General features: G+C 45.9%; 1 protein-coding gene across 1 annotated transcript in view; it reads right to left on the bottom strand.

The window, feature by feature from the left end:
• Positions 1 to 1,166: 1,166 nt before the first annotated feature.
• The window catches only part of LOC139423496 (adenylate cyclase type 9-like), a 48,575-nt gene continuing 37,662 nt past the window's right edge, over positions 1,167 to 12,079 (bottom strand). The window contains exons 5-18 of the mRNA XM_071175105.1: positions 11,916 to 11,990; positions 11,662 to 11,813; positions 11,599 to 11,616; positions 11,457 to 11,474; positions 11,331 to 11,348; positions 11,205 to 11,222; positions 11,091 to 11,108; positions 10,971 to 10,988; positions 10,857 to 10,874; positions 10,546 to 10,754; positions 10,161 to 10,320; positions 8,469 to 8,617; positions 6,697 to 6,726; positions 1,167 to 5,595 (exon numbers count right to left, since the gene is read on the bottom strand). Coding sequence (XP_071031206.1) covers positions 4,170 to 5,595; positions 6,697 to 6,726; positions 8,469 to 8,617; positions 10,161 to 10,320; positions 10,546 to 10,754; positions 10,857 to 10,874; positions 10,971 to 10,988; positions 11,091 to 11,108; positions 11,205 to 11,222; positions 11,331 to 11,348; positions 11,457 to 11,474; positions 11,599 to 11,616; positions 11,662 to 11,813; positions 11,916 to 11,990 — 2,327 coding nt within the window. The 3' untranslated portion in view covers positions 1,167 to 4,169. The remainder of the gene's footprint in view (positions 5,596 to 6,696; positions 6,727 to 8,468; positions 8,618 to 10,160; positions 10,321 to 10,545; positions 10,755 to 10,856; positions 10,875 to 10,970; positions 10,989 to 11,090; positions 11,109 to 11,204; positions 11,223 to 11,330; positions 11,349 to 11,456; positions 11,475 to 11,598; positions 11,617 to 11,661; positions 11,814 to 11,915; positions 11,991 to 12,079) is intronic.

Below are 12,079 nucleotides of genomic sequence, written 5' to 3'. Positions count from 1 at the left end.
TGTGCAAATGTATACAGATTATGTTCATCGTGTTTAAAAATGATACATTGGCTATGGTTAATGTGCACAATAACAAATAAACAAACAATAGCACACTGACTGATTGAAAAATGGCAAATATAAACAAGCAAAAAAAACACAATAACATCCATCTCAGATCAACAAATTAAAACACTTTGGCTTTTTCCAATATCGTTATCCTCAGTGTGGAAATAACACATGGAGCTAATTTACTATAGTTCATTTACCATAGCAGTGAAAGAAAGTGAGTGTGCAATTTAATCGCGAGTGAATTATCCACTTTTTTTTGCTTGTGATGATAGTTTGAATGTGCTAACACAGCCACAAATATTTAGTATACCTGCACCCCAAACAGGAAGAAGAAGAAGAAAAACTATGTTTTCTCAACAATTCAAATTGTACTTACTAGAGTGAAGGCCTGGTAAAAGGACTTTTTCTGTAAAAAGAAACACAGGCCCAGACACTGGTTCAGTTCAAACAATATATATTTAATCTACCTGTTCCATGCATCCTTGTTAAAGCTTATGTTAATTACTGAATAATTCGTTTGTTCGTTGTTGGCTTTTGTCTCCCAATTCGTATTAGATATTGTATAGCATAATTATCCTGTATGGCTTAGTTGGGTCCTGTATGGCCTGGTTGGTAGGGCATAGCGCTTGTAATGCCAGGATTGTGTGTTTGATTCCCAGGACCACCCATATGTAAAATGTATGCATGACTGTAAGTCACTTTGTTTAAAAGTGTCTGCTAAATGGCATATATATTATATATTCTTTTGAATTGGGCTCAATTAAAATAGACTTCTGGAGGCTTTATCCATGTCATGAAAGCTAACAAACAAACCCTTAGGTTGGTTAGAAATGTCAAGAGAGGCAAAGAAAGAAATCAATGACTAATTGCGGGAGTGTATGGGTGAGAAGTGGTAGCAAAAAGCATAAGTATGTCCACGCAAACACACACGCAAACACACACACACACACACGCGCACGCACACGCACACACACACACACACACACACACACACACACACACACACACACACAGAGCAAAGTGGTGAAAATTTCAGACTCAAACAAGCAAAGTCAAAGTCATTCCCGCCCATTCCTCCCTTTTTACCAGAGAGCACAGAGTTGGAGACAGTTTCGTTTTTACTTCTATTCCCTTTTTTATTTCTCAGTATTGGTGAAGGTTTTAGTAAGAGGGTGACATGCCCATATCCCTCCTCCGTGTTCTGCCTAGTTCCCTTTAAAAAAGAAATTGTCCCTTGGATACCAGTCTTGGTTACTGTGCCCTTTCACTCCAAACTCAATACAAATCGCTACTGTACTCCGCCTCACTCTAACTAACAACATAAATACAAGTGTGATTCAATGCACAAACACTTACTTAAGTAATCATAAACCAGATAGATACACGATTGATGGTAAATACGGTATGCTTCTGTGGAAGTGAAAGATAAAGTGTGGCTTTTTTTTCATGTGTGATAAATAAAAATATATCCAAATATTTAATACAAAGATCCACAGTACTTTAATTCATAATATAAAAATGGTGTGTGTCGAATTATTAGCTATAGTCAGATATATAGAACCTATGAATGTGCTACAAAGTTATTGGAAGTGGAAAGGCATTTGAGGATAAAAATATCAAGAAGGCTGACAATAAGCCACCAAACTACATCCACACAAGATGTCTAATAAAAGGCACTGACATATTAGAAGTACATATTGGTGGTAGGTAAACAAAAGTCCCAAACTCTAAATAGACTCAGAATTTTGGCACGGGTACATTGGCATAATATGAACAACATATAGCACTTAATTCCGATGTAATACTATTTCTAGATCTTTTTATGGGCACTCACCTTGAAGTTATAGGCCATCTGCTTTGATTCGTATCATATGTTTATAACTTGTCTGATAGCCCACTTAAAGACCCTTAAACTAGCTCTTATTGGTTCTCCCTGCAGTTTAGAGTAGAGGTATCCCAAAAGATTACTCATCAGATCCAAGTCCGAGCATCAACCATTAGGAATTAAAACACAAAACTGACCCTTGATCAGCACCATGGGGCAACTTCAACTTTCAGTCTTTCTCCTTAGTCAAATAGACTTGGGGGGAAAAGCACACACGCACACATACACACATACACACATACACACAGATTTTCCTATTACTTTCTGTCTGAAATGTAAGACACAAAAGTGACAGGGCTACAGATGAATCCCCTATAGACCCTTCCTTTCAGAAGTAAAAGCTTGAGCAAAAAAGAGGGGAAAAGGCAAGGTGAGAGAAAAGAGAAAAGCGAGGGAGCACGGAAGAGACCTTGGGCACACCACCCTTCACATAGAATTCACAGAGAATCAGTCAGAGAGAGAGAGAGAAAGAAAAAACCAAGTGAGCAAGATGTTGATTTTCTCAAAACAGGAGTTGCAGTTGGAACTGCTCAAGGCGATTCATCATTTCATAAAACATACAATCATCATCATTGCTATCATCATCATACTAACTCAACAAAAAATATATTTTTTAGGCACTACAAAAAATGTACTCGAAAAGGAAAACTTTGAAAAATATAGGTTGCATTGCACCCAAATAATAACTTGATGAAAGTGGCACATTTTAAGTACATTAATACAGTAGAGCCTCCCTCATGCAGAGGCTGTGATTGGATAAAAGATTAAACGTCCCACCCCAACCAGCATGTCACACAAAGCTAAAGGCAGCCGTGATTAGCCATTGGTTGAATCTGGTGTCGGTCAAAATCATTTGTTTCTGTGGCAACTAACACAATGGATAGAACTTCATACAAACTTGAGTTTTCACTTCAATACACATTAATACATGTTATAACATGTTAATAAACTGTTTGTAATGAATTCTGTTCCTTTTGGTGAATGTCATACTTTTAACACATATTATCCCTAAAGATTTTAAGTGTTTTCCCATTTTGATATAACCAAATAGTCCCTTTAATTTCCAACACTATGATTCCCTTAAACGATTTTTAGATTTGTGCTTTTTCAGTATACTTGTTAGAGTATAATCGTTACTTGAGAGTGCTATAACGTATGTGTTCAGTTTTCTTACTGTCAAGACTGTTTGGTATGGGCTACCATCCCAATTTGCCATTTCCATTTAGGAGAGGTCTAGGAGAAGTTGTGTGAGACCCAGTGAGGAGATCTGTGGTTCTGACAGTTATGTTCCACAGACCACTTAAAGAAGCTGTACGGAAGTTTCTTTAAACTTCTGAAAACTTAAACTTAAAAAAGTGTCAGTGTGAAGATAAATCCCATGTTGGTTTTCCCTTTAGTATTGGGTCTATGTAGCACATCACAAACACTCTAAGCCATCGTCTCAAAGCAGAAACACCAATAACACTGCTTTTTGTCATTCCCTTATTCTACCCATAACTCCCTGCTTCTTACCCATGATCCACCACTGTCTGGCACGTCATTTATTTCCCTTTACGGTCAGGCGAACAGGCTACAACTGATCAAGTGAAAAACTGAATATGACACAAACGATAACGATACAATAACTAAATAAATTGCATTGAAAAAACAACTTGTAGTAAAAGAACCACAGCATCATCGGTAGACGAGGTTTGAAATAGAAAAAAGAAGTCATGCTAAAGATTGTTCCAACCTTTTTTGTGTTTTTGTTCCATATTCATTTCTTGTTCGTTAACGGTTCTTGTCCTGAAGGCACTTCTTCACATATCAACCAAAGCATAAGACAAATAAAACCTCAACACCAACAAGCAAAAACCCTTTCTCTACTCCTCCTCCTCCCTCCCCCTGCTTTATATTGTGCCACAATAACTGTGCTCAACACAGCCCTCCCCCTTCCTATAGAAAAGTGATGAGACATCATTGCTTGACTACAAGTCAATGTCCAAAGGTCACTCTGTCTGCAGTCACATTTCATCATGTGAAAACATCTGTTTTGGTTCAGAAAGGTGATTAATGGATAAGTTAGGGGGGAAAAACTCCTCCCATCCCTACAAACCTGTATCTGTAGCTACTTCTGTCTTCAGCTCAGCTCAGAGAAAGGAGTGCTGATCGAGGATCAGTTTCGACTTTAAAATCATAATGAATAGGATTATATGGATAAGGGGGAGCTGATCCTAGATCAGCACTTGATGGATCAAAGGCGTGACATGAAATCCTCCTTATTGAGCTTTGTCAGCTCATTCGCTTCCTCCTCCTCCTCTTCCTCTTCCTCAGGCTGTGCCAAGGTACAGGGTACTAGCTCCGGGTCTAGGTCCAGGGTAAGGGGGTGAGGGTCCGTGCCCGTAGCAGCGGGGTGGCCAGCCCCAGTTTGGGGGATTCCTGGTGGGGTTGGAGGAGCGTCCCTGTACCCCTCTGCCCGATCTGCCCTCACCCCGCAGGACTTGGCCGGGCCTGGCTCTGGCCCTAGTCCTGAAGGAACTACAGGAGGTCCTATGGAAGAGGCTTGGGGGGTGAATGTGGAGGAAGAGGAGGATGTGGGAGGAGTGTAAGAAGAGGATAAAGGAGGAGGGGCTGGCGCATTGGCACTTGCATCAGACTTGGTCGTATTAACGGCGTCCCCTTCCCCCACGGGTCCAACGGCTGCCTGTGATTGGACAGGTTTCACCGGGGGCAAAACAGCAACTAATTGATGTGGCTGTAGCCAAGGCTCAGCCAATAGCTGCCCACCTCTTTCAGCGCTCCTGGGATACAGGAAGGTCCTCATTTGACCTTTGCCCTTGACGTTGACGGTACCGCGGTAGTCAAACTCTAAGCCCATTCCGCTGAGCGCCGAGTGGCTCTCCTCACTCACCTGTACCCGACACTCCACCCCTGTAGAGTCCATGCGACTCGCAATGTTCACTGTGTCTCCCCAGATGTCGTAGAACAACTTGGTAGTGCCGATCACCCCCGCTGTCAGGGGACCATGGTTGAACCCGATACGGAGCTTAAACCCAAAGCCTAGCATGTTTTTATTGAAGTCGTCCAAAACACCCATCATCTCGAGGGCGAAGTCAAACAGCGCCCTCAGGTGGTTAGAGTTTGGGTGGGAGTCGTCAATGCACTGTTGAGGGTTCAGCCCGGACGCCGCCATGTACGTGGCGCCGATCGTCTTGATCTTCTCCACGTTGGCGAAGTCCGGTTTCCGTAGCAACTCGTCGAAGTCGCCGATGAGCTCATTGAGCACTCGGTAACACTCCTTCCCGCCTTCGTAACTTTCCTCGTAGAATTCAGAAAAATTCACAATACTCGCAAAGATAACCCCGGCGTTGTCGTGATTTTTGGAGTACGACTGGGTCACCTTGAGCTGCTCGGCGACGTGGATTGGGATGATGTTGCCTAGCAACCAGTCGGCCTGGTCCCGCATGTTCTGGATCTTGACGCGGTGCTTGTCGGCCTCTATGTTGCCATGGTAATGGAGACGGTAGCTGACCTCAAACTCGTGGTTCAGGAACCAGACCAATAGGAGGAGGAGGAAGTAGGTGAGTACTGCTTCTGGGACCAGTAGGTCTAGGGGTCTCACGGGGTCCATGGCGTCTGGATGTGGTTCTGGAGTGGACCATGTCTCATTGGTGAGGTTACTGGAAAAGAGAAGGAGAAAATTAGAAGAGGGCAGGAGGTAGATGAGGGCAGACAGAGAGAGAAAGGAGTGGTGTGGTGGCTAGAAAGAAAGAGAGAGAAAGAAAGAAAGAGAGTTAAGAAAGGAGGGTGTAGAGAGAGATGGGTAGACAGAGAGAGAGAATGTGAGAGATAAAGCGAGAGAGAGATAAAAAGGGAGGGTGTAGAGAGAGGTAGACAGACGGAGCCAGCCAGCCAGACAGTCATGAGACAAGACAAACAGAAAGACATACAGAGAGACAGACAGACCTAGAGACAGACAGACCTAGAGACAGACAGACCTAAAGACAGACAGACCTACCGAGAGAGAGAGACAGACAGACCGAGAGACAGACAGACAGACAGACCGAAAGAGAGAGAGACAGACAGACAGACCAAGAGACAGACAGACCGAGACACAGACATACAGACCGAGAGACAGACAGACCAAGAGACAGACCGAGACACAGACATACAGACCGAGAGACAGACAGGTGGGAGGGGGTTGATATCGATACGCAGCAGTTGCATTACCATGAACCACACCCATTCAGTGTCTACCGTACCACGCTATACATGCCAAGCACTTTCACAACTTAAATCACTTGGCTATAGGCTCAAAGATACACATCGTAGCATCAATTCAACTCATTCTCCCTCTTGTTAAAAAAGGCCAACATGGTCCTTCATGCTCTATGTATTATTCGAGATCCTCTACCTGCAGCATCTCTCCCACAGTTGAGCTTAACCCGTGGCTCGTATAAATAGGACCAGCTAGCCAGTCTGACTCACAGAACCTGTCCCAAATGGCACCCTATTCCCTATGGGCCCTGGTCAAAAGTAGGGAATAGGGTGCCTTTGAGATGCAGACATAGCCACTGCTGCTGGCATTTAGCTGCTATGATTACACCAGCCATACTTCACAGTTTGAGAAAAGAGAGGAGAGGAGAGAGAAAAGAGAGTGTGAGGAGAGAGTGAAGAGAGGGAGAAATAGAAAGACGGCCCCTCTTCTCCCCTTTCACCCCCGTCACCCTCCCAAATGTCACTCATCCATCAACATGCTGCGTCTCCATGGCAACACTCACCCCATCGCTGGAGAACTGTCATTACTGGAGCTGCAAGACAGAGTGACTCCCGTCAGTTACACACACACACACACACACACACGCACACGCACACGCACACACACACGGCTGACTAATTCATATCAACCTCTTAGAATGACTCCTGTGAGTTAAACACAAGTGTGATTACACATTCCAACACACTCACACACACTCCAACACACACACAACTTGGCTCACAAACAGATGAATATGAACATTGCCTAAGAGCCAAGGGGAGAGAGAGGTATATTGTGTATTAATGTGCATATTGTGTATGTCATAAAATGCTGACTAACGGCTGACTAATGGCAAATAAACTGCAAGCTATACAATTGAAAAATAAAGTAATTATAGCTTAAAGTTGTACCATTATAACATAAGGTATAACATCTTCATAATGTTGTAATGTTTCCCCCGCTACCCTCTAGAAGGTGGAGACAGTCCAGGTGCATCAAAGAGACTGAAAAACAGCTTTATATCTCCAGGCCATCAGACTGTTAAACAGTCACCACTAGCCGGCCTCCGCCCAGTACCCTGCCCTGAACTTTAGTCACTGATACTAGCCGGATACCACCCGGTACTCTACCCTCCACCTTAGAGACTGCTGCCCTATGTACACAGTCATGGAACACTGTTAACATCCTGTTTTACCCACTTCATATGTATATACTGTATTCTAGTTGATCATCCTATATAACTACTGCTCTACACACCTTTTCTATTCATATATTGTCCATAATGCCTATACACACAATCATATACAGTACCAGTCAGAAGTTTGGGCACACCTACTCGTTCCAGGGTTGTTCTTTATTGTTACTATTTTCTACATTGTAGAATATGTCAAAACGATGAATAACACATGTCATAATCCACCCCTCATGTAGTAACTAAAAGAGTGTTAAACAAATCAAAATATATTTTATATTTGAGATTCTTCAAAGTAGCCACCCTTTGCCTTGATGACAGCTTTGCACACTCATGGCATTCTCTCAACCAGCTTCATGAGGCAGTCACCTGGAATGCATTTGTTAAAAGTTCACTTGTGGAATTTCTTTCCTTAATGGGTTTGAGCCAATCATTAGTGTTGTGACAAGGTTGGGGTGGTAAATAGAAGATAGCCCTATTTGGTAAAAGACAAAGTCCATATTATGGCAAGAACAGCTCAAATGAGCAAAGAGAAATGACAGATCATTATTACTTTAAGACATTCAAGAACTTTGAAAGTTTCTTCAAGTGCAGTCGCAAAAACTATCAAGTGCTATGATGAAAGTGTCTCTCATGAGGACCGCCACAGGAAAGGAAGACCCAGAGTTCCCTCTGCTGCAGAGAATAAGTTCATTAGAGTTAACTGGCTCTCATGAGGACCGCCACAGGAAAGGAAGACCCAGAGTTCCCTCTGCTGCAGAGAATACGTTTATTAGAGTTACCAGCCTCAAATAGTTCAAGTAACAGACACATCTCAACATCAACTGTTCAGAGGAGACTGAATGAATCAGGCCTTCATGGTCAAATTGCTGCAAAGAAAACACCACTAAAGGACACCAATAAGAAGAACAGACATGCGGATTGCTAATATTTATATATTTCTTAATTCCTTTCTTTTATTTTGTGGATTTGGGTGTATTGTTTTGTATTGTCTGGTATTACTGCACACACATGATAACATCTGCAAAATATGTGTACGCGAAAATTTGTATTGGATTAAAGTTCTGAATGGGTCGTAAATACGTATCGGCTGCAGTACTAACCCTGTCCTGTTGAGGGGGCTGTGGAGCAGCACTAGTAGAGCCACACCAACAGCTGTGGCCAGGGCAGATCTCATCCAGAAACTCAGCTGGCAGAAGTTACAGTACTGGATGATGGCTATGGTCACTGCACAGCACAGGAACATGGTTACCTAGAGGGAGGACACACAACATTTGTTTGTGTAAACTGAAATTCCAATTTTCATGAATGCTTCTCTATGAGAAGAAATCGGGAATTGGAATTTCAGGTTATTTCCCAAATTGACTGAATTGAAATGGAACTTGACCCTGGTACACAAGAGTACTCACACAATATATTACATATGGTAACATAAACATACTTCAACACCAACACCCTCAACACACTCACACCTGTGAGCACATGCCTTATGCACACCAGTGGCATGGGTGAACACACACCCACACGCACATCAATAGTTGAATCCCCTGTAGAGTAGTTAGTACAGACTTATGATGACAACTTAACACGTCTCTCTTCCCTCCCTCCATCTCTCTCTCCATGCTTCCATCCCTCCCTTCTATCCCTCCATCTCTCTCTCCATGCTTCCATCCCTCTCTTCCATCCCTCCATCTCTCTCTCCATGCTTCCATCCCTCTCTTCCATCCCTCCATCTCTCTCTCCATGCTTCCATCCCTCCCTTCTATCCCTCTCACACACATCTTCTCTTTCTCTGCCATATTATTCATCACTCTCGTCCAATCCATCCCTCTCTTTCATCCCTCCCTCCATCCATCCATCCCCCTCTCTCTCTGCCAGGTATCCCCTCTCTCTTCCATGTTATTGTGTGTGTGTGTGTGTGTGTGTATGGGGGATCCTTGCCAAACAAGATATCAAAACACACCAGCTTGACCTGTGAGCAGTCATGACTTGGGTGCATCCCACGCTTCTACACCCCCTATTCCCTATATAATCAAATCAAATCTAATGTATTTATATAGCCCTTCGTACATCAGCTGATATCTCAAAATGCTGTACAGAAACCCAGCCTAAAACCCCAAACAGCAAGCAATGCAGGTGTAGAAGAAAAACTCCCTAGAAAGGCCAAAACCTAGGAAGAAACCTAGAGAGGAACCAGGCTATGAGGGGTGGCCAGTCCTCTTCTGGCTGTGCCGGGTGAAGATTATAACAGAACATGGCCAAGATGTTCAAATGTTCATAAATGACCAGTATGGTCAAATAATAATAATCACAGGCAGAACAGTTAAAACTGGAGCAGCAGCACGGCCAGGTATAGTAGTATAGCGCACTACCTTTTGACCAGAGCCCTATGGCAGCAGCTCCGGACTCAGAATAAGGCTAGAGAAAACAATGTGCAGTGTGTAGTTAGCCTCTGCCCAAACTAGGACCTCTATCTCTTCCACATAAAGGATTTGATAGGAGGAGAATGTCAAAAATCTGTGAAACAAGCTCCACCTCTCCATTTTCCATTGACTGTTTCTCTCTCTGAAACACTGGCACTTTCTAGTGGGTCCTACAACTGTGGACTAAGTATAACTCAATGCTCTTGACACTTAGTCCCACACAGTTGAGAACACCTTTTATTGTAAATAGGTGTTGTTAGCAGTAATGCATTTGCCCTCTGTCATCTCGACCAGCGTTCAAACCCCTTTTGACGATCCCTGACCAGAACCCCATGTCTGCCCTCCTCCTTTACCCTCTCTATCTCTCCTTACCTGGATGGGCAGGTGGAGGCTGCAGGCAAGGTGTGAGAACACGGACACGGCAGGAAGTGAGACCAGCACGGCCCCGATCACATGACGGGGGATCCAGCCTGACACCACCCTCAGCAAGGTCTGGGTACAGCTCAACACGTTGTCCAGGTAGAACGTCATACTGCAGGGGGCCGAGGGCGAGGAGGTGAGGAAAAGAGGGACAAGTAAATAGCAATAAAGGACAACATTGTGATACACTGACTCACATCCCTATCAGTTCATTCTCTCTCCATCCCTCCCTAATTTCTCATTCCTCCATATAGCAACAGAGAGACCAACTCCAGCAGGCACTTTTCACTCTACCCACCCTCTCTCCCTCCCACTATCTCCCCCCTCCACCCCTCACCGTATGGACAGCACGAGGGAGACCAGCTCTAACAGACCAGCAGCGGTAGCCAATCCCAGGACGGTTGCCGGAGGCGTCTCCATGGTGACCATGGGAACCAGGAAGCAGGCCAAGGTGAGGGCGAGGAACACAGAGCATGATAGGAGAACATCCAGCAAGGAGCTGAAGGTAGGGCTGGCGAAGGTCTGCACCGGGGCCTGGGTCTCCACCTGGAGGGGAGAGAGTAGTCAGAGACATAGAGAGAAGGTCTGCACCGGGGTCTGGGTCTCCACCTGGAGGGGAGAGAGTAGTCAGAGACAGAAGGTCTGCACCGGGGCCTGGGTCTCCACCTGGAGGGGAGAGAGTAGTCAGAGACAGAAGGTCTGCACCGGGGCCTGGGTCTCCACCTGGAGGGGAGAGAGTAGTCAGAGACAGAAGGTCTGCACCGGGGCCTGGGTCTCCACCTGGAGGGGAGAGAGTAGTCAGAGACATAGAGAGAAGGTCTGCACCGGGGCCTGGGTCTCCACCTGGAGGGGAGAGAGTAGTCAGAGACAGAAGGTCTGCACCGGGGCCTGGGTCTCCACCTGGAGGGGAGAGAGTAGTCAGAGACAGAAGGTCTGCACCGGGGCCTGGGTCTCCACCTGGAGGGGAGAGAGTAGTCAGAGACAGAAGGTCTGCACCGGGGCCTGGGTCTCCACCTGGAGGGGAGAGAGTAGTCAGAGACATAGAGAGAAGGTCTGCACCGGGGCCTGGGTCTCCACCTGGAGGGGAGAGAGTAGTCAGAGACATAGAGAGAAGGTCTGCACCGGGGCCTGGGTCTCCACCTGGAGGGGAGAGAGTAGTCAGAGACATAGAGAGAAGGTCTGCACCGGGGCCTGGGTCTCCACCTGGAGGGGAGAGAGTAGTCAGAGACATAGAGAGAAGGTCTGCACCGGGGCCTGGGTCTCCACCTGGAGGGGAGAGTAGTCAGAGACATAGACAGAAGAGTCTCCACAGTCAGAGACAGAAGGTCTGCACCGGGGCCTGGGTCTCCACCTGGAGGGGAGAGAGTAGTCAGAGACAGAAGGTCTGCACCGGGGCCTGGGTCTCCACCTGGAGGGGAGAGAGTAGTCAGAGACATAGAGAGAAGGTCTGCACCGGGGCCTGGGTCTCCACCTGGAGGGGAGAGTAGTCAGAGACATAGAGAGAAGGTCTGCACCGGGGCCTGGGTCTCCACCTGGAGGGGAGAGAGTAGTCAGAGACATAGAGAGAAGGTCTCTGGGTCTCCACCGAAGGGCCTGGGTCTCCACCTGGAGGGGAGAGAGTAGTCAGAGACATAGACAGAAGGTCTGCACCGGGGCCTGGGTCTCCACCTGGAGGGGAGAGAGTAGTCAGAGACAGAAGGTCTGCACCGGGGCCTGGGTCTCCACCTGGAGGGGAGAGAGTAGTCAGAGACAGAAGGTCTGCACCGGGGCCTGGGTCTCCACCTGGAGGGGAGAGAGTAGTCAGAGACATAGAGAGAAGGTCTGCACCGGGGCCTGGGTCTCCACCTGGAGGGGAGAGAGTAGTCAGAGAC

Source organism: Oncorhynchus clarkii, chromosome 13, assembly GCF_045791955.1.
Source record: "Oncorhynchus clarkii lewisi isolate Uvic-CL-2024 chromosome 13, UVic_Ocla_1.0, whole genome shotgun sequence".
NCBI lineage: Eukaryota > Metazoa > Chordata > Actinopteri > Salmoniformes > Salmonidae > Oncorhynchus > Oncorhynchus clarkii.
The sequence above is the reverse complement of the archived record's forward strand: the minus strand, read 5'-3'. Positions and strand labels throughout refer to the sequence as shown.